The sequence below is a fragment of the Lolium rigidum genome, chromosome 1, assembly GCF_022539505.1.
Source record: "Lolium rigidum isolate FL_2022 chromosome 1, APGP_CSIRO_Lrig_0.1, whole genome shotgun sequence".
Classification (NCBI taxonomy): Eukaryota; Viridiplantae; Streptophyta; class Magnoliopsida; order Poales; family Poaceae; genus Lolium; species Lolium rigidum.
The window spans coordinates 128950380-128977365 of record NC_061508.1 but is presented as its reverse complement, the minus strand read 5'-3'; the positions used below and the strand labels follow the sequence as shown (position 1 = coordinate 128977365).

The window sequence follows — 26986 nt, the reverse complement described above, 5'->3', positions numbered from 1 at the left end:
TCTGCCTTGTCAACCGAATCACGAGAGAGCAGCAGTGTATCCATGAAGTGTGGTATCAGTCCTTGCCATGGTCGCCAATTGCCAGAAGGTCTCCACTCGGATACACAACTAATTTAGTCTTCCACAATTCAGCAATTGTACATCCATACCCCAGCCTCACCACTACACGTCGCTTGACACCTGGGAGATGCCCACGACCCAGATCAGCGAGGGGAGGGGGGAACTAGAGGACATCCTACATTCAGACTTTGAAACCAAAAAAGAGCCTACAAACCTGGTTCAACATCAGAAGACAAGTGCAGTAAACCATACGGATTAATTTAGGACGACCTTGACTAGATAGTAAAACATAAGCATTAATCATGTCAAACTCGATTAACTAGATCATAGCAGCTAGATCTCACAGTTAGAAATATAATCTAATTTATCATCTACATACACCCCATTCTTACTGTCTAGTAATGTCTGCCCTGGGTGTTACTCATAAAGCTGGTGGTCGCCACTGCCACTGGGCTGGCTCAGTACCTCCGATATCTCATCAAACTTACGTTTTCTCTCGTTGCGCTCCATCACCAATTTCTGCTTTTGCTCTTCTGCTGCTCTTATCCTGTTCTCCAAAGTTTTTACAACACCCATCTGTGCATGCATCGTTTTTATTTTGTTACACACATATTCAGAGTCGTCTTCCTCAACGTCCAGAGCACTACGTGGGACAACAGGAAAAGTCACCTCTGGGTCACTGAGAAAGGATCAGAGGATCAGTACGGACATAGAGCATAGTAGGACCCAAAAAATAATACTCCTCTAGCATTGGGTCCAAATCCATTCTGATAATGAATGGGCAACTTTCCCCAAAAATAAAATAACTACTGACCTGTATCCAAGGATCAGCATGCCATCACCCTTTATAATCCCACCATCCAAAGATATAGCCCCATTCTTCAGATGATGAATGGCTTGCCACATATCCTCGCGTGTTTCATAGACTTGAAGCTCTCCAAAGAGCCTATAAAATAAGGTTTCACGGAGACCATATCCATCTGTGACTATCGTCAAACTCTCTGGGGAAAGATCGATCATGTTCACCGCAAACCCACGAAATCCCTTGGAATGTGGAAACGGCAGAGCTAGCGGCTTTTGCTTTGTGTTCAAATGGAGGCCTCCAGTGTATGGCCTGCCAAAGAAAAAAATGCTAAGTTGTCTAGTATGGCCTGCCTGCCAAACAACTTAATCAAATAATCACCTCATAGTAGAAACTGCACTAAAGGCTATATGCATCATTTTGATGCAGAGGCCGGAGGTTTCATCCTCCTTTTAGATTTTTTCTTAAAAAAGTAGAAACTGCACAAGACCTCTCTTCCCAAAATTTCGATTTTCTTGACTATGTTAAACAAAGATAGATAATTTGTGATAATTATCTCCATATGGCACTGAAGGCAAAGTATGTTTGCAACTTTTGCACAAATAATTGTTTATATTAGTGGTACAAGCAGCGGGGGTTGATGGTTTATAAGATTGTAATTTGAGTTTACTAAAGCATTAGCCGCATTGCCATGGTATAAAAAAATCAACTCCCAAGAAGAATACACCTACAGATCTATTGAAATTAAGCAACCAAATTATGTACAGGGATACTAGCAAAACAAATATTACCTTATTAAATCGAGGCAAATGATAGGAAATCTCTTTCTTATAGGAGCTCCTAGGTTAGCTGCCTCCTGATGAATACCAAAGTGGACATCCACACTTCCATCAGCGGCATACTTCTCAAAGTAATTAGCAGCAGCCTGTGTCTTGCAAACCACTGCTAGCATGTTGTCTTCACCAAGATACAGAGAAAGCATCCTACCAAATGACAAGACAGAGATTAAAATGAACAAAGTTACGCACAATGCTACATAGATCTGAAACAGATGAACATAGAGTCTAGAGATTTACCTGCTCATTTTTCTGTCTGCAACAGTTCCGAGAAGAGCAACAATACCGACAACATCATCCATCAAACATTGTCTGCTGGAGAGAGTGCATAGAACAGCAGCAGCAGTACCAACATTCTCTTCAATTTTATGACGAGTCAACTCTTTTGCACCAGTGGCTGATCCAGCTGTGTGGCTAATCTCATCTGGATATATGAACAGAAGACTATAAAATGGCAAGCTGAGAGGCAACTGCAGGGGTAAGAATAATGTAATGGACCCCATAAAACACTACAGAACATGACTATGCAGATCAAGTCCATACTCAGCGAAAGACAAGAGCAATAAGAATTTTGCACAAGCACAGAAAACAACCTTGCAGATTGACAATATCATTCTCCAATGTTTTCTTACGAGAATCAAAAGCTTTAATCAGAACTTCTTGAGAGCATATCTCAGAATCAATTTCTTGAATCTCATCAGAAAATTTCTGAAAAAAGGAAGGACCAATTAGGCTCACACAAGCTAGTAATAATATTCTGCAGGCCAAAAAAATTATAACCTCTAATCAAACTATCAGAAATGCTATTTACAGGTGTAAATATCATCGATTTTGATCAATATACAGAACAAATTTCAGCTATAAAATAACTTTACGAATAATTTAGTTCTGTGTGTTTTGTCAGAAGGTTTGTGCTCCCTCCATCCGGAAATACTTTTCGCAGATTTTTCTAGAAACACATATATCTAGACGCGTTTTAGTGTATAGATACATGCGAATTTAGACAAATCTGTGACATATAATTCGGGACAGAGGGAGTATATTTCTAGATATACACAGGCGTAGGAACCCCGATGGTGTTACAATAAGCAGCAATTCAACTCAACTTTACTTGATCCATGGTTGGGTTACTTGAATGGTTTGCATTAACCAGGAAATATGGGTTTTGCATTTTACACAGTAGACTAATCAGGATAACTGAGAATGTTGTAAACCAAATTGTTGCACTAACCAGGTACTTCGATTCCATACTCACATCATGAAGACAACTTAATGTGCACTAGTAAGGATAACCTGGGAGCTATTTTGTTTAAATCTGACTTTAGAATTTTTCTTGAAGAAAGTTTAGTTTAGAAAACGTTTCAGATCCTTGTTGGTTTCGCCTTATAGGAACAGGTTAGGATTTTCTTCCATACTCTTAGCCATATAAATATTTAGTTGTCAAGTTTCAAAAAAAAATGATGGTATTGGAAAGTGTGTTTCTAGTTCAGCTTTTAGGTAGTTTTTCAAAATTCAAATAAGCCAGACGACTTCAGCAGCAGTAGAAATGTTATATCCAATGCATCAATCCATATATATCAGCTTTACCCCCAGAATGTTTGAAGCAAGACTGTTAGATTGACTAAGAACCAGTTGACTTGGAGGTATAGTATTTTGACTTGATACAGATGAAGTTGGGTAGCTGCATATAGGTTCAGATTCGTTCTCCCCTTTGACGGGCACCAAATCAAGAGTATAAACAGGAATCTGTCAAAGGAAAACTCAGGACTTCAGTTCAAAGTAATCATAAATATGCAATATCTATTGTATAAGATCGGCACCTGAATTGTTGTTTCTAGGTCAGGAAAATGTGTATGGTATGCCACAAAAGTGACTGTTCCTGGTTCACGAGGAACCGGCACACGAGAAACAATACATCTTCCACGTTCAAATGTATATTGTGCTCCTTCCACAAGTTTTTCATTCGACCTGATGCTCAGTGTATGGAGGGGTCCATGTATTGACTCATCAATCAGTCCATTGCTGTCGAAAACTTCAAATATAATGTTCTCCAATAAGGTGCCAGCTTGACAACTTTGTGGAACCTGCCAAATAACAACAAAAATCAGATTTCATCCTTTTGAACAAAATCAACTGAACAAAATCACTATTACTACCTCAACAGCTTCCAAATTCCTGATAGAAATCTGAAATGTTGTAGCAAAAATCTCTTTCTCATGATGAAAAATCTTCAAACAAGCTGCACACACATGCACATAATCTTTAGAATGAAAATATATCATAACTATCGACACCAGACTACATAACTCACCTTGTGAACCAAATCCATTAATAACTCTAAGTAGTCCACTTAGGTCAACAAACCCTTCACTATTTACCTGCAAAATTAACTATACAGTTTACATGTGGACGGAGCCTACTGCGAGTGTAAAACTACCGATAAATGTAAGTGCTTCCAAGATGGCTGAGACACTAGGTAGGAAATAGCCGACAATGAAGTCCCTTTTCCACAGTGATAAAAACTCTAAACCTTTCACTTGTCGATCACAGTTTCAAGAAGCAAACTTTCATTGAAATATCTTCAATGCCATATTTCCTGTGTTCGTAATGAGGGTACCAAACCTTGCATTAATATATTTTTTCAACATAAATAAAGAGTTTTCCGTAAGATAGAAGCATTGAGTTCGAAAGAAAACGGAGTGTATATAGAGATAAAATAAGGGTGCTGCATCATCCAATCAATAAGAGCCAGAAGGAAAAGGCCACTCTTAGTCTCTCATCAGTCATCTCAATGGCAAATTAGTGGGGTTCAGGCGGGAATCTCTGTATTCGGTTTCGCCAGTGATTTTAGTTTGGTTCAGGGTAGGCGAAAATTCTACTGGAAATCTACTTTTATGCTACTTAAAATACATTGAAGAAAATACTGTATGTGCAAAGAACGACACAAAAAATTACAAGCATTTCTCCACTTAAGGAATATTACAGACCACAGCACACCATTCTGGTTAATGCTCAACTGATCAAAACATATATTTGCTAGTGTTACAAAATACAGTTAAAAACAAAGGTTTACCTTTCGAACATGTCCATGTTTATCTACAAATGAGAATCCAACAATTTCGACAATAAGTTCCGTCCCTTCTTCAACATGATTACCACAATGGTCGAACACCTGCGTATGGTTGAAATTGTATAGTGTGTTATTATGAAATCAACCAGCAACACAACTAACGTGGAGCTGCTATCTACTATCCATACTCAATTTGATTTTCTCTGCCACATGCAGTGGCGGACCCAGAAATTTATCGAAGCCTGGGTGCGTTGTAAGGAAAATATTTTTTTTCTCTAACACATGAACATCGCATAGAGAAAATGATGTTTTCATAATAGTTCTACTGTGGAATCACATATACAACACATTACAAGTTCACAAGGCTTCTATCGCTGTCAGTCGAAGGAGATGCAGCGTGCGCCGCACTTCGCGGGGCTTTATCATCCACAACTGCTACCTGCCGGGGCCCCTCTATTGGATGCCGCCTCTGTTCTCAGCTAAGTTGGGGGCTGGGTGGGAAATCGGGCAACGGTCATGGGTTTCGCCATTTTGGAAGGCTAACATTTTTGAACCATAAGAACAATTTTCAGACTCACAAACATTTTTAAACACCGTAACATTAAACTTTATAAGAATTTATGCGACCCGTCTAAAAATCTTCAGGCGTCGGCTCCTAAAGGCTAAATGGGTTTCGCCGTTTTGGAAGGCTAACATTTTTGAACCATATGAACATTTTTCAGGCTCACAAACATTTTTGTTAACACCCTAACATTGAACTTTAAAGAATTTATGCGGCCTGTCTAGAAATCTTCAGGTGTCGGCTCGTAAAGGCTAAAGCGAAGGGAGTTTCCAGGTCACTGCCTTGTTTTTTCTCAGGCCAGACCAACTCGTTGCTGCAAGCCTCCAAGGAACGGCCCAAAGCCCACTAGGGACTAGTTCTCCACAGGACAGATGAAAGGAATTTGCCGATTCTACAAAAAAAAAAACCACCAATTTTGCCCCCGACATGTCATCATTTCATAGCTAGATACCCTGGTCTCGCGCTTCAGGCGCACACGAACGAAGCCCAGGCAAGCACCGGGCGGTAGGGCCGCTGCGTCCACCAATGGTCACATGCATATGCATCAAATTAACTTAAAAGTGCACAATGTGGCAGCATAAGAACGTACTGCGTACCTCTAGAAGGGCATCATCAATAACTTCCCCAGGAGTTAAATTCTTCTCCCAGGCAAGGCACATATCCATGTTAATGGTTGACGGAAGACCTGGCATAACTGCATGGAATATGTGAACTCTTGATAATAGCAAAAACTTGAGTAGTTCACAAAATGGGCAAGAAAAATCTCTCATGAACAATCAATACAGGTTAGCTACAATTGAAAAAATCTACTATGTGTATAATAGTTCATCATTTTGAGTATGTTCATATACCAATTCTAAGATATACCAAAGCGAAACACATGAAAAAGATGCAAGTGAGACCCGTCATTTTGGCATCTTCATGAGATACCCTCATACATAAAAAGGAGTATGGCAAAATAGTATATGTATACTACAAAGGAGGTCTTATATACTGTCGTATTACCGCTAACTAACCCTAGTTACTCCCTACTTCGTATGAAACACATGAGAAACTGACTACACCAGTAGTATCGAAAAGGCTTTTCCTTTGCAATGCATTATGTAACCAAAACATAAATAACTTGATTTTTTAGAGAACTTGCAAAAAAATGTTTGCAGATCTTTTCATTATGAGGCGCAGTATGATAAATACGAGAGTTTATTAGCAGGGTATACAAGTGTGCGCTGCAATCACGTGCATACAATCACATACACATGAAAAAACACGAGGGCTTGTCATCTAACCTTTACATGGACATAGATGAGAGAACTCATTATCAGATAAAGATATCTTTAACATCGCTTCATACTTTGGCCTTATTATGTCCAATTTGCTGCTTTTGAACAGGAAGTCCTTCATGGCAGCACAATATAACATATAAGATTCACTTGGAAATACAGTAAATTCAATAAATTTATGATCAGTCCTATAATAAAAAGTGGTACATATGGCTCACCCTAATATTCAGAGTCATTGAATCTGATGAGAGTTCCACTTCGATATCCTCAACTTGGGCCAGAATATAATTACCATCAACTATAGTTATGACAGCCTTACGTATATCTTGGAAAGGAATTGCATTTCCATACGAATCATGGCTTCTAACTCCAAGACATCTAACTGGCACCCCAAGCCTGCAGCACAAGTTTTGAAGTAACTGAGACGTAAAGACCAGATCTGTATAATGGTGTTCGAGAAACAATTATATGAGAGATACAACATCCCAGACAACAGAAGTTCGTCAGTTCATGCCTGGTTGAATACAATTCGAATTTCAACATATTAAAAGAAATGAGGAGACCTGATTCGATTTTAATTATTCTAAAAAACTAACATTCTCAATACCAGTCAATAGTAAGGGCTGGGCAGCTTGGTGAGTAAATAAAAATTAATATATTAATAATTAAATAAAGGAACTACTGGAATCGTTTAGTAGGAGGTTTATTATCAAGTCAGCTACTGTTCACTGAACATCCAGCTTGTCACAACTGGACCTGGACCGTATCCCTAACATAAAAGCTCAATAACATATTTTTACTCCCAATACAAGCATTAGCATAGTTAGATACAACTAATATCTGTCTACAACAGGACCGGAACAACACCATGTTTCATAAGACAAAATTGCAACTCATCATCATTACCAGTGGACGGGAAAAGGTATTCATAAGCATGATATTTTGCAGAAAGGAGCTAACCTTATATTTACTACAGCATTGCCAGCAGAACAATCAGCAACGCTGGATAGTTGCCAACGTCTAGTATTGGAGTTTGGACAAACTGTTATCTCTGTTTCATGCGTAATGATACTTGAATCTTTGCACCTCTGCATTTCAACACTTGACAATAGGTAAGAAGAAAATTACTCCATGCTCATTCAAAATGAAAAATGTTAGTATACTTACAACCGAGAATATAAATTGGTAAACACCAGATTTAGTAAAGATGCTTGAATCTTCGCTCAACTGAAAGATATACAGCCCGTTTATGCTATCACGCGATGAGGGCTTCTTGAGCTTCCTATAAATACAATTTGCACGGAGATGGTCTTTTTTACTTCCAGGCAAATGATTAATGTCCATTTCCATCTCTATCTCATCATCCTTCAGAATATATCTCTTGTCAAGGGGGCTGGTGGAGCAAGTAGTTGCACACTGTGGTAGGATTACAGCTATAATTTCACGTGGATGTTTATAACCAGCCATTATAACTTTTTCAAATGGTAGACCCTGTAAAAGTAACAGATTAGACCCAAAAACAAAATATAGTACAAATACACAGAAAATAAAAGGCATAGATTTCAGGCCTGAAAACTTTACAAAAAAATAACTTATAGGTGTGACTGCTAACCCTTTCTATAGTGAGATCACTGCCTTGCAAATTCCTTAGGACTTCAATACATGCTGGAGCCTTCTCCTTTTTCTTCCCAAGTATTTGCCGCCAAGAATCATTTCCCATGGTGTGACACTTTCATGTTTACAAAAAAAAAGTAACTACACCAAGAATAACGTGCTCAAAGAAATTGCACAAGTAGTATGACCTACTAAGTACTTTACCTTATCATTATCTATCATGCTGATAGGGAAGGAGACAGATTCTTGGATGTTAAGGCACATGCTATCAGGACCTTCTTCAAGTAAGCAACCTTGCTTATCAGAGAACTCAATAGACCTTGCAAATAAGTTCATTTGAGCTAATGAAAAATAAAATAAATTTCTCGTACAGAAAAAATAATGGCAAAAACCTGCATATAAGTCGAGCTTCACCTGCCATAAGATAATATGATATTAATAAGTGAGCTTCAAGCATGAGTAATAGTTCAGAAGATGAAGTGAACTAACCACAAATATCTCCTGCAAGTCCTTCACCAACAACATACTCCAATGTTGCATAGAATATGGTTTTCAATGAGAGGAAATTATTTTTCAGTCGTGCAAGAACTCCTGGTTGGATTTTCAGATGATCTCCTCTTTTCCATGTTTTCCCTTTCCTCCTGACCGAGGTGTAAACTCTAATGACTTGGACTGCACCATGGTAAAAAAAAGACAAGAATTTTTTTATATCACTGCAGTTGCATGGTTTCTTAATTGAATAATAGAAGAGCAAAACGGAAAGATGAGCATGACAAATCACATGGTAATCCCTCACCATCTTCAGATATTCCAAGTCGGTCCTTGTTGCTTGGGTTGATAATAACGGTATGATCGTTGTCACCTTCGTCGATTTCCACATCATACTGTGCATGCATATTATTAATCCAGTCGTGATACTGCTTCTCCAACTGGGTAAAATTTAGTGATCTTCCGCCTCTACGGACATCAACATTAACATCCTCAACTAGAAAGTAATACATAAAAGTACAACAAAGATTAGAATGACTGATATTTATCATATAACTGGAATGCAATAACAAAAATAGACTAGTAAATCAGCAAGTTTGATAAGGAAAAAACCTGAGCTGTCACTACGAGAACTGCCATCCAAGCAGCGAAGTGCCTTGGTAAAAAGGTCGTGTTGTGCTAAATCAGTCTACAGTTGAATACAGTTAATCTAGTTAGAGAACAAATACATATAGTCATAAACATAACTTATGTTATGTGCAGAAGCACATAATTTCTACAGGTGGGGGGCTCAGACTTTTTTCAGTTTCATCAGACCTTACAATTCTTGCTGCGATTTGCACAGGATTATTGCAGCATCATTATGCCATACATGTTTAACCGTATGGTTATGGTGAATAAAAAGATATTTGAAATAGAAGGTGATAGAACAACATAATAAAACTAAAAACACTAGGGAAATTAAACAGGGATAAAATATTTAGGAAACAGTAATGTTTAGGATTTGATCATTGGGCATGTATATTATATAAGTCATCATAGACGGGGATCAAATTTAGAGTTTGTCGTTGGGTGGGCCAGATGGTAGACTATCAGTTTATAACTGTGTGCAAGGGCTCCTATTAAGATACTTTTTTCTATTAAAATGACGTGCATGGAGCCAAAAATCCGTATAATAAATATACAGTATAACCACTACTTCCTTCCTTTTCACCTTTTATTAGTACATATAAGTCAACAGACCTATATTGCAACACTTCATAGCTAGCCTGGAATGCCTCGGTCAAACGATTGATACACACTGGCTACCTAGGGATTGCCTCGGTCACTTGGGGTTACACACTGGCATACCTATGAAGCTGTATTATAATCTTGTCATTTATCCCAAACGAACTTCTTATTGATACTCTATGCCTGCCCTCACGGGTCAACGAATTCTGATGAGTCTTCTATGCGGTCAAACGATGTTAACTTTGGCCAATGATATATTTAGGTATATTTAGGTTGACCATATAAATATCATCTGAGTGGTTTCTCTTCTGAGTAATAATTTTGTAAAACTATTCATTTACCAAACTTGAAACCGGTGCATGTAAGTCTATCAATTAGGTAGTTTATCTTTTAAATTAGGAAGATGTCTTTTAGCCTTGGCCTCAAGCCATTTACAGATAGGATCTACGATTTGTTAATTAGATTGGATTGTTAGGCCTCTATGTGTACAGCTGACCTTCTTCAATCCGTCATCAATAAGGCATGCGAAATCAATCTCCTCAAGCACCACATCCCACCGGTCAATGGAGATTTCCCGATAATACAATATGCGGACGACACACTCTTAACTATGCAAGCCTTCCCTCGGCAGCCTCTCTGCCTTAAAGGAATCCTAGAAACATTTGCCCAATTCACGGGTCTTAGGGTAAACTTTGTCAAATCCTGCTTACTCCCCATTAATCTCTCTAATGAAAAAGCGGCTCTCCTGATGGGGCTTTTTGGATGCAAACTAGAATCCTTCCACTTTACTTATCTTGGCCTTCCACTTGGTCTTAGCAGACCTAGCATTCGCGATCTCGGTCCACTATACTCCAGAATCAACCACCGTCTCGCTGTCACTGCATCCTTCCTTTCCCTTGGTGGAAGAATCATGGTGACAAAGGCCATCCTCAGCTCTCTTCCAACTTTCTTCCTTTGCACTCTGATACTTGCGGATGGAGCCATCGAAATCGTGGATAAAGGTAGAAGAATTGGCCTCTGGGGTAAATTGGAAAATTCGGGCAGACCAAAATCCTTGGCGGCCTGGGATTTAGTTTGCAGGCCACAGTCCAAAGGCGGTCTGGGCATCACTAATCTAGCTGCCCACAATAAAGCTCTTCTCATCAAGTTCTTGCATAAATTTTTTAATGAAGAGAAAATCCCTCGGGTCCATCTAACTTGGAGTAGTTACAACAATTCTACTCCACAAGCCACTAATATCTCTAGCTCTTTTTGGTGGAGAGATCTTATCAAGCTTTGCTCAAAGTTCAAAAGAATTGACTCCTGCTCGATTGCTTCTGGTGACACTGCCCTTATTTGGAGTGACAAATGGACTTCAGATTTACTCATGACAAAGTTCCCCGGGCTTCACTCTTTCGCTATTGACATGTTAGCCTCGGTCAAGAATATCCTCAACCTGGATGACCCCATTGATGTTTTTCATCTTCCTTTGTCCACCCAAGCTTTCGAGGAATTTCAGGACTTCAATCTCCTTGTGAGCCAAACTAGAGCCAATATCAATGCCGAAGAGAAAGACGTTTGGTCCTACAGTTGGGGCGCCGGTTTCTCTGCCAGCAAAATCTACAAGTTGAATTTTGAACATATTCAGGCTCCCATTTTCTCTCCTTAGATCTGGAGATCGAAATGCACACCTAAGATCAAATCGATTTTCTGGCTTCTGGCTAATGACCACCTCAATACGAAGGATATGTTACTAAGGAAAAACTTAACTCGCAACGATAATGGTTTACTAAGGAAACCAGGGATCATCTTTTCTGGACCTGCACTTTCAGTAGACAATGTTGGCAAGCTATCAATATGACAATTAATGACAGCCTGGGTCTCCCTCAGTTGGTCACCACTGCAAGATGCAACTTTGGAAGACCTTTCTTCTTTGAAGTGTTTGCCACTGCTTGTTGGAAGATCTGGAAGCATAGGAACTCTCTCATTTTTGATAATGTAACACCTTCCATTAGCGCTTGGTCTTTGTATTTTAAAAGGGACATCTTCCTTCTTTCTTACAGAATGAAGGACAGCCTGAAATCACCCCTTTTGGCCTGGCTAGACGCTCTGTACTTTGTTTGGGCTAAGCCCTTCTTTTGTACATTCTTTTCTTCCTTCTTGTACATTTTATCTCTTCTAATAAAATTTACTGTTGGGGCCTCCCCTACAGTTTTCGCTAAAAAAAATTAAAAAGGGACCCCCTATGAGGAACGAAGCAAGCAAGACCTAGAAGAAGCTCTTCCAGGCGAGAGCCACTCCTTTATCTATTCCTAATCCTAGTACACAAAGTTCAAACATCAAATCAACATAATACTGAAATCAAGGAACATAAGGAAATAGCACAAAATAAACAGATCAAGACTAAACTTTAACAATTTTACCTTGGAGAGTGTTGGATGAAAACCTGCATCCGTTTCTGCGAACGAAGAAAGCACTAAGGCAACGAATAATAGAATTTGCTGATTATATCAGATTTAAAGTGAAATAATACTATTAAAGCCTCACCAACAAAACATTTCACCCTCTTGCAGCATCGCTTCAGGAGTTCAGCTTTTTTTCCTTTGCTTTGTTTAGGTTCCATGAAAGGAAGAGGGCCCTGTGACGAATAAATAATAGTCAGTTGATATTTCCAGTGGTAAAGATTAACAGCATGTACAAAAATAGAAGTGGCAGCATGGAAAAGCTTTTTATGAATATCTGATGCATAAGTACAAAACAACCACATAAGAGAACTTCATTCTGAATAAAACTGAGCAATCATTTCACAAAAGCAACTTCCTATTTACAGGAGATAAGTGTAATAGAGAATCTTTGACACAAGTCATCTGTTCATAGTACGAGCTAGATGATATGTCTGGTCATAGTACCAGCAAGATGATATGAACGTCAACCTGTAGCATTAGCTACTCATAGTGGTAGTAACATACTCCCTCCGTTCTGAAATACTCTGCATTCTAGGCCTAAAATTTGTTCTGAAATACTCACATTCTAGCTTTTAGTCAACAAGAATACGGAAAACGAAGTGGTCCTCCTTTAGTCCTTTATGTATTGGATGTCACTATTTTCAATGTAGCTTGGATTGGTTGTTTACCAATTTAAGTTGTACTAATAAATGCACTACTATTTTATCTGATTTTTCCTAGAATGTAGACTAAAAGAGAATGGAGGGAGTAGAACTACATGCAGTGTCAACTAAGCATTTTTATGACATGTCATGTCATTAATTCAGAAAAGAGAGGATTGTGGTAACTAGCTATGTTACCATCACATCACACATTCCAAGCAAAAATGACTCTACAAAGTAATAAATGTAGTCTTCTATGCTACTACAACTATGATACTACCCACTATGGAGGTGGCAACATACTGTAGAATAGTAACATGTTACTACTCTATTTTACTTACCACTATGAAAAATAAATCTAATGCAGAGATGATTCATGGACTAGTTTAGGACATGACCCATTGAAACTTTACAGCCACATAAATGCCCAATAGCATAAAACAGACATGAACATTTATTGCATTACCTAGCAAGTTCAATATGACCAAATTATGATGCTAGTTTAAACTATTAAGTATATAACAAAGAGAAGTCGATCCAATAGCTTGATTTTATCTAGCATTAATTCTCCATGGTAGTTTACAGAAGTCTGCTTCCGAGTTTTCAATGTTGTAGGAAACTATTACTGATGTAATTACCTGTAAAGAGAAAAGTTGGCAACAGGACCTAGTATTTTAGAAACACCAAAATGAGACACAAAGCTTGGTCCTGAACTAGAGATGTCTAGGAGGAATAGTTTAACCATTACTGGCTGCATCACTTTTAGATGGTGAGCAAATTCAAATGACACCGAGCATATTAGTATTTAGTAGACAAGAAAAAGCTTCTACAGAGAACCAGCTAGAACTATCATGTGAAACAACGTTCGGGTTGCTTAAGCCAAATTAGCTAATCAAATAGTTCATTAGTGAAACAAACACAACAAGAAATTCTGTGCAGATTACAAAGATGGAGAGGAAAAAAATAAGCTGTAGACAAATCAGTATGGCAGACAACAGAATTGCCGTGTTTCCATATCAAAGGCACAGTTGCTCACTTGCTGTATAAAATCCTAATTAGAACAAATGTTCACAAATGAAACATCAAACTGGGGTGGACTTTCGAGTAATGTACCCATCTAGCATCAGGGAGTAACCGCCCAAGTCGGCGGATTGACACACGTGAAAAATTGTCAAAGTTCTCTTTTACCCCTGAGGCATTTTCTCTTAACATTTCCAAAATAGAGTCGATAGATTCTTTTCCCTGTGAAAAAGTTGTTTGTCATGGTAAGAAATTAAAATATATTTGTTTATTACTAATTCCATTATACCTTGACAATCGGAAAGTAAACACACTTGATTCGTGCATGGGCTTCGCTATTAGCTGCTGATGCATCATGAGTACAAATTAGGGAAACACAAACAATGGAATTATATGTTAAACAGTTTCAAGTTAAAACAATATGTTACCTGCAGTTGTTGAAGTACAGGAAAATGTTACATCAAGAATAAAACTAGGACCAGCACAAGAGTGCAAATTAGTAACTGTCACTTCATTTTCCAGTATTTCTGCTAGATCTACACCATTCACCTGAACATAAAACACATCCAGAAAACACCACTGTAAAACAAAGTATATATAATGTCTCTGGAAGTAACACAACTATAGTCAGGATTTGATCTTAAAGTACATAAGTAGAGTAGGCAGATTGTATCCTAGCACAAGCTTGCTTTATTTCCAGGAGGTCTCTGTTCAAATTAGCCCTCTAATTTTTAGAAGTCCAAATTATACTAACCAACTACAGTTCATCCTATTATAAGAATAAATTAAATAACCCCTTAACTTTGTTGTGAGATCCACTTGACCAATGACTACTCTTTTGCTGAAGGTAGATAATGCAAAACACGGTACCCCAGCGGCGTGGCCCATTAGACACGGCGCCTAAGGCTAGTTGTTACCAAACCTATCTCGTCAATTAGCTAATATATAACTCAAAATAAGACTGAGTTTCCTTTCCAAGTTTAGGCAACCCAGCTATATTTTGCTAGGTCTATAGTTGTCTTTAGGCGATGCAGAGGCTTCCCCCTTTTCGAGAAATTTAGTTGACATTAAGTTATAAATAAATAAATACACCTACCATCCTAAACCCTCTTTACTGCTTCTACCATGGCTACGCTTCCATGTTACCACGTTGAAATGGCTCATCTAGCCTTTTCGTGTTGCCACATTTGAATGATTCATCTGCACAAAGGCTCCTTCTTTGCACAGTACCCACATGTTTGTTTGGCGTCAGCAGGTCTAGGATGCTGGCTCAAGACACAACTTCATCAATAAGACCACCCTGTACCGCCCAGCCTAATGACTAGAGCTCCGCATCATGGTGACGAATGATAATAAGTTGGACATCGAAGCCTATGCAGCAATGAATCAAACATCGGCCTCAACTTCGAGTGGCTTCATAAAGTTAGACCTGTTTCATGACACCTTGATAACTTACGTATGCCTTTCACATTGCTTACCAATATAGCCTTGTTAGGAATTTGAGGCACAGACAAGGAGCTCATGTTGGTTAATTTCAAGAACATATCCTCCAAGCGAGCCACCTTACATCCATGGCAACTCAAACAGAAGATAAGACGACAGGATGCCAGTATTGATGTGACCCTATCACTACCTCCGTAGAAAGACAGGCTTGACATTGATTGTGAGTTAGCTCAACCACCCTGTACCGCCAAGCCTAATGACTAGAGCTCCGCATCATGGTGACGAATGATGATAAGTTGGACATTGAACCATATGCGGCAACGAATCCAACATCGGTCTCAACTTCGAGTGGCTTCATAACGTTAGACCTGTTTCATGAGACCTTGATAACTAACGTATTGCCATTTCACATGGCTTATCAATATAGCCTTGTCCGGAATTTGTGGCACAGACAAGGAGCTCATGTTGGTTAATTTCAAGAACATATCCTCCAAGCGAGCCACCTTCCATCCATGGCAAATCAAACAGAAGATACGGCACTGCCCGGACAAGACGCCAGTATTGATGTGACCCCATCACTACCTCCGTAGAAGGACGGGCTTGGCAGTGATTGTGAGTTATCTCGCCCAGTCACTTCTGAGGCTGTGTTGGTTTGAGGGCACCGCCAGTTCTCCAGCTTCTATAGGTAAACCAGGCTCCGGAAATAGGTTTGAGACTGTCTTTCTTCTTGTTACCTTCTTTATGTGTTTCCTTCCTTGAGCCATGGAACGAGGGGGGATATCTAGTAGAGTTAAAGCATCATAGAGTCTCTTCAGCCTTCCGCTACTGGATATTTCTTCTTAATCTTTGTCTTTTAAACCCAGATATGTGGGTCCAGGTGACTTATGCAGTTCGCATTGGCAAAATGGACATTATCAGTTAGCCATGGAAGGTTATGTAATCAAGTGAAAAAACCTTAGGGAGTGATGTGGAGTTTTCCTACTTTTAATAGTAGGAACAAGCATTACAATAAATCAATATCTCTAAGCCCTTCGCTTTTGTCCATTTGTTGTAGCTAATCAGAATCGTGTGACAGTTTTTAGCACTCACAAGAAAATGTAAAACTCAGCACAAAGACCCATTGTTCATTGGATGTTGTGGGTGTAGGTGCAGGCAGTGGTGTTTTTCCGCTAAAATAACCTATCATTTTTTCGTGTTTAACATTAGAAAAGGAACCAATGTTGGCTGGTCCTTTCTGAATCTTCTTAGTAACCATCCAACATACTTGATAAATCCAAACTTGCATACATTTACAAACTAAAATGGTCATATGATTCAAGCAGGCCTACTTTCATCTAACAAAAGATCTTATACTTTACAATTATTTAGATATTAGATCAACATGTGTTAAACAGACCAGCATTTGATAAATATGATACCAATAAAAGAACACGAGCAAAAGATCCACTCAATATTTTAATGGGAAAGAAATAAAGGAAATCCAATTTTCCAGCAATAACTATATGACAACAGTCTTTTATTCAAGTCCGCAGCAGTGATAGGAAATTCTAGACCGACCTCAAACTGAACCGGCCTCCTTGTATTCATAGATCCATTATCCTCGTCGTACTGAATGAAGTAACATGGCATTTTAGTTAGCATAACTTCATCGAGTTAACGGCGCCAGTACAAACTTTAGAACTTTGCATATATAAAATAATATAAATTCACTTGATCTGAAAAAATACTAAGAGTATTGTAAATTTGTAGGGATCTCAAAATAGCTTTGCTTCAACCAGTTATTTGAGATTAGCTCAGACTTGACTTGCCTCAAGGCTCAAAATTCATAAACTCCAGCTGAGCTTGACTCATCATCAATTCAGAATTAGCTTCAACAAGATTTAGTACACATACATACTATACTATGAGCAAAATTGAACTGATCTTGAGCCCATATGTGTTTCTGTTCTGATCTTTTCATTCTAAATTTGAGGTCATATAAGACCATATTCCCAAGCTCAAGCCCATTTGACATAGGGTCAAAGCAATATGTCACTTCAATCCAGTATTGTGCGAATTTTAGTTATCATAGACCACATTCAATTGAAAACCAAGCCCTTTTAGGCCAAACACCAGGTTAATACCCAGTTTGTTCGTTCGTTCTGAGCCTGACCTATTATTTCAAGTGTGAGCCTGAGCTTTAGCGGGCTTGGTCCTGTTCAGCTTGTTGAAACCTCAATATGATGGATGATTGAGACTAAATCAAACAATATGAAGTTTTAAGCAGGTCTGTTCATTTGTACTTCCATCTCATTCAGTGAAGGCTTCAATCATATTAACATGATTATGGATATGTTCAGAAAGGAACCTGTATGTATGGAAAATAAATGTCCTTCAGAAATCTTTGAAGTTTGGCTGCCTCCAAGCACCTATTCAAGCCCTGGATTTCCACCTGTAAATGTTGATAGAAGATGAATTTAACAAGACTTGCAGGCTTTTGATTATCAACACATGAAATCCATGAATCTGGTGAACATTGGTTCCCGCATGCCAAGAACCAGTACAGTTTTTGATCTAGTATGAATTTGAGAAGTCAGTGCAGGTTGAATCTGCTCAAGTTAGAATTAACTGGTGCATGACTTTCAACATAGAAGTACTAAATTGTGAAATCAATAGTAATGTGTAATGTACTACATATTAGCAAGTGCTGCATAATCCTATGTAGCCATGATAATTTTTCCTTAACCCTTGGTATTTGCAAATGAGAACTTTCACATCGCCAGGATATCTATGAGATGGAAAGTGCCAGTTAGGCAATGATGAAAATTAACATTGGACCAGCTATTATTGTTTTCCGCCGGAAGAGGTCTTTTGACAGTTTTCTGAACCCAGACCTCAACTATGGAAATATTATGATTTCAGTTCTACATAAAGTAAAATATATGAAGATAAAACCTAGTGAAAGAACAATATATGTGTGTTACATTTTAATCTGTACGGAAAACAACTTCAAAATAAAACTGTGAACCAACAAATGCTCCAATGACCAGAAAAAAGATATCGGCGCATCGGAGATTTCATACTTGTGACCTTTACATGACCTGCATTTATATTTTGGTGTGCTATACTGAGTAGCAACATGCAAATGAAACTGTTGTTGGTCCATTTAGCAGCAATGATGTTCTGATATTGCATGACACCGGAACATCCAAATGCAGTTAAGATAGTAACTAGATCACCTGGGTAAAACTTTGATGTGGCGACAATGTCAACTCTTCTTCAGATGGATCCCTAACTCCTCCAGCAGTCTGGAATTCAATCGTGCTCATATCTGATACTTTGCCGACGTGCAGGAATGTAAATAAATAAAAGAGGGAGTAGGCAGACTACCTTCCAGCTAAGTTTAGACGAGGACTTCGCCAACAGAGCCTCCCTCGAAAGATGCAAGGTAAACACTTTCCTTGATTCCTTCGTTTTTGATGAAACTATGGCACGTCTATTGTATAATAAAAAAAACATGACAACTAATTAAGTTGAAAAACTTGGGTCTTTAATATTAGATTAGCTGGTATGCTCATACCTTCCAAGATGCATCGACGCAATAGTTCCACCATAGCCAAACATGCCAAAGAAAGGCTGTAGGTATTTGATAAGAGTAAGTCAAGTACTTTGCACATAAATTTGTTGTCTATGAAAATTTCATTTTAGTTAAGAACAGTGTATTTACATTAAAAACATGAAGCTCTAAAAAATAGATGCATCTTTCCACATGAAAAAAACATATAAGCTAAGAAATAATCTAAAATGTAGAACCAAGGAAATGCTGAAATACTACTTTGTTATTTTCAACATGTCAAGAATGAGCTACACAGCGATATCTGTAAACTTCTAAATTCATCCCTTAAGCCAATCAATCAAAATGGCATGTACATGTTTATTTTGCGAATTACGGAAAATGACTGATATGTCATATAGCAATCACAACATGTACAGCTATACTTGGAAAAATAACATAAACAATGAGGCAGCAATACAATCATTTTTTTTTGGAGAAAACGCAAAGGAATCTTTGGTACTGTAAACTTTGCAACCGAGACTGGAAAGCTAACAGAGATGATTCTGAGAACATTCCAAAAGGGGTTCAAAAAAAGACTGGACTTTTACCGTTCTCGTTTTTTCTGGTAATTAGATCAGAACAAAAAAAATTACCATTTGGCCAAGCGGAGGACTCTATGTACCCTTATCCCTAAAGGACATGAGTGGCCTTTGTATTAAAGATCTGAAAATTAAGAATATGTACATATTTAAGTAAATAAGATTTTAGCCGAGGATGGCGTTTGGCAGTCGCTTTTGCGAAACAACTATTTGGGTCAAAAACCACTTCCATTGGTAAAAGCTAAACCGATAGATTCTAATTACCAGAAGGGCCTCATGTGGGTAAAAGAAACCTTGCTTCAGCATGGGCCATTTAAGTGGGGAATGGTGAATGAGTGAGATTTTGAGAACATAAATGTCTAGGTGATGCATCCTTTTGTGGTATGTATCCCCCGTTATGTAACATTGTTGGGAATAAGCATGCCATCAAGGCCTTTGTCCTCGGGGCGGCAAATCCAAACATGGACTTTCATTTCACACTATTATGTCAGCATTTGGCTGACTGGAATGCCAGGGTGGTCGAGGGTCAACTATCTCAAGAACATGACTCACACCATGTCTTCAGGTCAAAGCGACTCTTCTCCCCCTCTCACATGCGCATCCTCAACCGTGACCTGGCACGGGGCACAGATCTCGCGCCGGCGATGTCGTTTGCATCGGCCTGGTCGACGGTGGCGTTGTGGAACGGATGCAGCCAGCGATCATCGACATCTCATCGACGGTGGACGGCGGCAGTGGTCTGGGCCCAATCTGAGCCCTGATCGGCTTGGGCAAGCTGTGGCCATGGCTGCATTGCATCGTCATTGATGACGGCTCCGCGGAGGATTTTCTGGGCTAGTTCTGCGGCACGAGGATGCCAACGGAGGATGCCTTGGGCATGGTGGTGGTGGCCTCCTCCGCCGGAGGTGGTCGGCCAGTTGGTCTCGAAGGCGAGTTGGGGAAGCGCGGATGCCGGTGAAAACCGAGACCCCGACTCCGGGCACGGCGGGCGATGGCGGTGTTACGCGCCGCTACCTTGTTGAAGGCATCGCCATTGCAGCCCCTGTTTACCCACTCGTGCCGCTCCGGGGAAACCCTAGATCCGTGGATAGGATAATGGTGGCGCTGCCACGTCGTTTACCTCCTGAGGGCATCATTCTTGGAGTTGTGCATGGCCAGAGGGACCAATGGATGTTTTTGGCGGCAGCTGAGCTGGATTGCATCTTTTGCATCGACGTCGACAAGTCTTGGCAGCGTGGATCGGCAGGGTCTCGGCGACGGCCGCGTGTCTCGGCGTCGTCGGCAAGATTGGCGAAATTTATGCAGATCTTAGCCTTCAAGATTGCTCGGAGGTTCGATGGCAGTGACGGCTTTTGTGGCGTATGCAAGAAGTGCTTGCTAAGAGCCTGCTTATCCGGATGTTCGCTCTCGTTTCGCCTAGAGTGTGTTTTGGAGTATGCGATTGTTCCCGGTCGTGTTAAGTTTGTAGGTGTTGTGTGGTGACTTCGGGTTTTGTGATGTATGTTCTTTGTCTGTTCTATGTGGTATGTTTCAATAAAATTGCAATAAAGGCCGTATGCATCGAATGCTGCAGAGGCTAGGACTGCCCCATTTCGAAAAAAAAGGTCAAAGCGACTTGTGGCGATTAAGATTACCACTTAAAATTAAGGTGCTCCTATGTTTTCTATGCCATTGAGTCATCCTCACAAAAGATTGCTTGGTCAAACGAAGATGGCAGTGGGCATGCGGTGCAGCTTTTGCTTGAGCAGGCAACCATTAAATATTTATTTATTTTATAGTGGGTTAGCATGTATAGCTTCGGGTGCTGTTCATCTAGCTAATAATATTACTCCACCCTGTTGTATCTTTCATATTTTTAGGTAGTGGTTAAGGGGTTGTAGATAAGTATTTACAGTCACTAAATTGCCTGGGCTGCAGCAGTTATTTGGTTATTTTGGCCATGTAGAAATGATGTAGTGCCTGACAAGAAGAAAGTGCAACCTTGTACACATGTACTCTTATCGTGTACCAGTTGGCTGCAGTCATCGGTGTTGTTACAGAGGCGAAGCACAAGAAGCCTATAGAGCTTGACGCCAAGAAGCTCAAGTGGCTTATCATGGAGTTTATGTCACGGTTTGGAAGGTTTGCCAGTCATATATGCTCCTTAGTGGTCTATAATAGTTTTTATATGGTCTGTCACACATTCGCATCGAGTTTTTCTTGAGGCCTTATGTTTGTTGGGCAACTTATAATAAACAATGTAATATTAAGGTTATATACATCTATGATGTGGAGGGCGGGGGTAATAAAGCTTTCCATTTTCTAAAAACAAATCATAATGGTAATAAATAATGAATATGAACGAAAATTGTCTTTGTTTCTCCTTTAATCGTTTTGATCCCACCTAACATAACTTGAAACTCATTAACTCACCTGCTCAAATACATGATTTCTTATATCATGCATCTTTTTAGGAAGTTCAGCTGCAAAGATCAACTCAAGAAAAATGAAGGGACTCCCATAACATCTAATTTTACTTACAGTTTAATAAAGTAATAAAAGGCTGCATGCATCAATCGATGCAGACCGGGGTCATCATCCACCATTTAAAAAAATGTTACTTATAGAAATATGTCCAAATGGAAATCATGTATTCATAGGCAAGTTAAATGTATAATGTAGCTGAAGGATTATTGGTAACGCAAAAAAATGAAAGAAATAAGGTGTATATTTTTAGTGAAATAATTGCTCACCACTAAATATGGCGCTTTCCCGCCAATACCTTTTGCCCGAAATACTCTGTGGTTAGAAGAACCAATTGTACCCCTAAATAAATAAAAATAAATGAGACACGGACTATATTGCACTAGGGTTTAAGTAGGAAAGTTGTGCAATCAAACTCTGAGAATGGTAACTGTATGAACAAACATAACAACCAAAGTACAAGACCCTCCATGTAAGGAAATTAGTATAGTACATCATAAGAGCATTCAAAAATGTTAATAACTTAAATATAAATAAATTGTTGTTGCTATTTATGTTGTTACCGCTCTTTGAAAAGAAAATCACCAACCTCCAAACTCCAGAAATGGAAGGATCAACAAAAATTAACTGAGTAAAGCAAAGTATCTTCACTCAAAAAAGTAAAGCGAAATAGCAAGGTATTCTTATGTATCACATTATAGTTTATATTAATCTAACATACACCACCATGTGCATAAGCTTCTGGTACTTCAGGTTGTGTCGTGTTTGCAAGTCAAATCAACGGTACGTAGACAGTGTTCAGAACGAACTTTATTTTGCACTTGCTCTTTGCTAAGAATTATTGAAAATAAGACACTTGAGTTATTTATTTTTTGTACAACCAGGCATTTGCAGTTTGATGGATCCCAATGGTATGCACAGGCGCACTATTTGCTCCACCCTAAGATTTCTCCAAGCACATTTGACATAGTGAAAAAATACTGTTAACTTCATGTGGTAAAACTTCAGCTTAATGGTATTACCATTTAGAGATAGAATTCTCATCTGAACCGTCCATCCCCCTACCAGTATCAAAAATCACCATCTTCTCTTGGTCAATAGTTATCCTGCAACACAATCCAACTTTAGTGACACCACCAATTTTGTGCAACTATCAAGTGGAAGTGACGCAGAGTAGTAATGAATCGGAAAAGAATAATCCAACTTTAGGGACGCTACCAATTTTGTGCAACTATCACATGAACGTGATTCAGAGTAGTAATGAATCAGGAATAATAATGTTTGTCAGAGAAGAGAAAAGGAACTAACCTGATCAGCTTTCTATCTTTCTTACCATTTGACCATAAAGCCTGTAATGAGTTGTCCTGGTGATGGGAAAAGTCAATGAAAACCTTAGCATATATTTACAAGTTTGCACAAACGAAACTGAGTCAGGATACTCAAACAAGAAGAAACTAACAATAAGGTCTGCGAGAGCACTCTCAGTGCTATACTCTGCTGGAAGCTCTTGGAGCAGTTCAGTTGGAGGTGTAAGGTCCCACATATTCTGAAGACAGGCAATTACAGACATAAGCACATAATGTTGGAAATGTATCTTAGCAGGATCGAATGTTGATTTTTCAAGCATATTTTATTTAAATATGAGACATGTATGGAATAAGATCAGTTCGAGTAGTAACCTCAAATGTTCTGACAAAGCCTTCACCATCCTAGCAAAATAAATGGTAGTATCACATAGTCATTTCATGAATCAAAAAATGATGCATTGTAGTAGTTGGGAGCTTACCTGGAGTCTTAATATATTAGTACTGTTGGTGAGAAAATCACTGAACTGCAATTCCTTGTGTATCTTTCTGTCCAGTAGGTCCTCTAGATAAACATCGCCACTCCAGTCAATTCCCCGCCTGTCATCACCATCCATGGGGACATCCTCCAACTCTGTTCTAATATGATCTAAGAAATCATGAAGCGGCATCTCCTCTCCAGGATCTTTCAGAGTGAGGCCAGTGCTCGTGCCATTTGGCAACAGGATCTGAAAGCGGTACACTCTGCTTGCCCGGCTGTGGTGTTGATGCTCTACTAAAGCCCAGTTTCCAGATCCTCTGCTCGCCATCTTCGCATCAGACGATGAGGTCTGCTCAAAACCAACAAACAGGTCTCAGCATTGCACATAATAAATAATAAGTGGAGAAAAGAAAAGAGCAAAATAGGGCCAAGCCACAAAGAAGAGCGTGCAATGCGCTGCCCAGACAAGGGAAAAAGGAATAACAAGATGAAATCGAAAATTCACATTAGCCACAAGATAAAAATCGTTCCCCATCAAACACAAAACACTGAACGATCACGAGGCGAGGCAAAACCAAATCCCCAGGAGGAACAAAAGAAACTCGATCCGAGAAATCATTTATAATTTCAGGGCGAGAAACCTAGGAAAGCAAAATCAAGAAAACCCTCGGCACGAGAAAACCCCAAAAGAAATGCCGCTTTTTTCCCGGTAGCACAGGAACAGAGACCCAGGGATGACGTAATGGCGGAGCAGGGGGGTGGGGGCCGTTTGGGGAGAGAACTCGACTCGAACCAAGAAAAGAAGCCTCGATCATGCGAGGGCAAGAAATGCAAAATCAAGAAACCCGCAGAAAAAAAAACCCAAAAGAATAACCGTTTTGGGGGCGGCGCAAGAAAAGAAACCAGTTGGGATTCGGGAGGCAATGGCGGGGCAGCAGAAGGAGGAGACGGAGCTTCGATTCATGGTGCAAAGGACTGGAATCGTACCAAGAGAGAAACCCTTGATCAGGAACCCCAAAGAAAACCCCCAAAAAATTGCGAGTCGTCTCACAGACAATACTAGAGGAGGAGGGAGGGGAATCCAAGAGGGCAAACCCACCGTGACAAAACCCCAAAAGGGAGTAGCTTTTTCTTGGCGAAGATGGCAATGCAGAGCAGGAACCCTTGCCGCAGCAGCTGGGGGTTTTGAATGCTGGAAGGGGAAAATAATGGGTGCGTGGTGGGAAGACTAGGGGTCAGGCGACTTCTCCGCTGACCGCGCTTTCACTGGCTGCTGAAGGCAACGACGCACCGGAGAGTGGCGGCTGTACCGTTTTATCCGACCATTATGTTTCTTCTTAATACGATTTTCTCTTTTACAATATCCAACCATTAGGCAAGGAAAAGTGAGGCGATCGAATCAGGCGCTTCTTCTCACCCTGTCATGTCCGTATGCATCTTGACCTTTCAGCACCAAGGTTTATTTTTTAACCGCAAGTGGCCTATCATGCAATAATTGCATAGGAGAGAAAGTAAAAGATGCTTTTTGTATGGTCATCATTGGCCGCACATGCACAAGGCATTAATTGAAGGGTGAGAGAGTAGCAGCGAATGCAAAACGGAATCGTGGATACGTCTTCACAGCCGCATTCTTAACGTGAATTTTATCCGCGTATGCGTCTAGACGGATGCTACGATCATTTTGCGTCAGACCGATGGAGACGATTTTCTATCCTTGCAGACACAAACAGACGTTTTTAGTCCGTTTGGGTCACCTCCTTGCAGATGCTCTTAGGCAGGGAAGAGTGAGGCGATCGATCAGACGCTCATGAAAACTCATCTAGGTTCTTCCTCGCTGCCTCTTCGGTGGTTTTGGGATCTGGAGACATGGTGGACCAGGTCCCTCGTTGGTGAAAGGGTTTTCAGCTTCATTTAGATCTTTTATGTTTTTTTTGAAACAGTGAGCCGACATCTACATTTTATAGTCAACATATTTTTGCTCTGATTAAAAAACATATTCTTGCTCTAATATTACCATGATACTCCTCCCACCTGCCATCATGAAGGGCACTCTTGATCATTTGGAAAAAAAAAGACCCAACTATCCACCTATTTGATATGTGGGAGGACATTCTTGGTTATTTAATAAAAAATGATCCCAATTAACCTTCCACATGGTAAGTGGGAGGTTAACAAGCCCCTAGCTTATAAATAGGCTCCCGTAAAAAATATTAGAGCAAGAACAATAGTGTAGCCGGCAGCGGGCTATTGTAGTTTGCCACATCATCTATAGTTAACATATAGCTTGCACGTATAATAATGGGCTATAAAAATATAATACTTTAACAATATATGGCCCATATTTTAGTCTCATGCCTAGGAGCACATCTTGCAGGAGCGCCCATTTCTCTTCTCCCTCATAATCTCTCTCCTCTTTTTTAGCGGGGGAAAGGGGATTTTATTTAACCAAAGTACAGTTACAATCATTGGTAATGGCCTCATGGATATCTGGAGGATAGTCCCTGAGCCACACATTCGTTCTACCATTTACTCTACCAACCTGTGCAAGGCCGTGAGCTACGCTATTCGTCTCACGGCTGATCTTTGCACAAGAATTCCTCTTTCCTAAACTAGTTCTCTAATAGACGAAACCTTGAAAGCATACACTGAATTATTTGCACTGCCTACTCTTATTAAATCTAGCGCTACAGAGCATTCTAATTCCAGGATAATTGCTTCACGAGTCCAAAACATAGCCAGCTTTAGCCCCTCCTCCATAGCTTCTAATTCTGCCTCCGTGGCATCTCTGCACCTTCGGAGCTGGCGACTGAAAGTATAGAGATGGTAAACCTAGAGGGGGGTGAATAGGTTTCTACAAGTTTTAATTCTTTGTTTGCAATATTAGGCTTTGCGGAATATAAAGGTGAGTCTAATGCAAACTAGGTGAAGCAACCTATATGAGGATACAACTAACTCGAGCACGAAGGCTCTCACGAGCAGATTAAATCACAAGTAAGGAGTTCGGTTAGAGATAACCGATAGCACGCGGAGACGAGAATGTATTCCCGTGTTCCCTTGCTTTGCAACAAGGTACGTCACGTTTGGAGGGGTGGAGGTCCCACGAAGGATTCCCC

General features: G+C 39.7%; 1 protein-coding gene across 1 annotated transcript; it reads right to left on the bottom strand.

Moving 5' to 3' along the window:
* Positions 1 to 429: 429 nt before the first annotated feature.
* Positions 430 to 24206, bottom strand: LOC124651548 (structural maintenance of chromosomes flexible hinge domain-containing protein GMI1-like). Its single transcript, XM_047190620.1, has 38 exons — positions 23875 to 24206; positions 23768 to 23797; positions 23548 to 23634; positions 23397 to 23452; positions 23111 to 23194; positions 22358 to 22430; positions 19051 to 19106; positions 18861 to 18966; positions 18710 to 18778; positions 17839 to 17922; positions 17049 to 17099; positions 14467 to 14597; positions 14338 to 14383; positions 14142 to 14270; positions 12470 to 12560; positions 11743 to 11886; positions 11379 to 11593; positions 9326 to 9401; positions 9021 to 9209; positions 8714 to 8896; positions 8617 to 8638; positions 8429 to 8543; positions 8223 to 8339; positions 7778 to 8101; positions 7571 to 7698; positions 6829 to 7006; positions 6617 to 6725; positions 5927 to 6024; positions 4772 to 4870; positions 4010 to 4076; positions 3855 to 3937; positions 3519 to 3782; positions 3286 to 3444; positions 2292 to 2406; positions 1939 to 2122; positions 1654 to 1845; positions 875 to 1174; positions 430 to 739 (listed from the first exon to the last, which is right to left on the bottom strand). Exons 1-38 carry the CDS (start codon positions 24199 to 24201, stop codon positions 478 to 480), a joined length of 5043 nt encoding a protein of 1680 aa, XP_047046576.1. The 5' UTR covers positions 24202 to 24206; the 3' UTR covers positions 430 to 477.
* Between the last annotated feature and the right edge of the window lie 2780 nt (positions 24207 to 26986).

What these genes read in the sequence shown, in the direction of transcription:
- LOC124651548 (XM_047190620.1), bottom strand. Translation starts at nt 24,201, where the DNA reads ATGGCGAGCAGAGGATCTGGAAACTGGGCTTTAGTAGAGCATCAACAC. An exon ending in GGAGGCCGGTTCAGTTTGAG is followed by an intron (nt 14,598 to 17,048) that starts GTCGGTCTAGAA and finishes TTTTATGTTCAG; the next exon opens with GTGAATGGTGTAGATCTAGC. An exon ending in GCAGACAGAAAAATGAGCAG is followed by an intron (nt 1,846 to 1,938) that starts GTAAATCTCTAG and finishes GTCATTTGGTAG; the next exon opens with GATGCTTTCTCTGTATCTTG.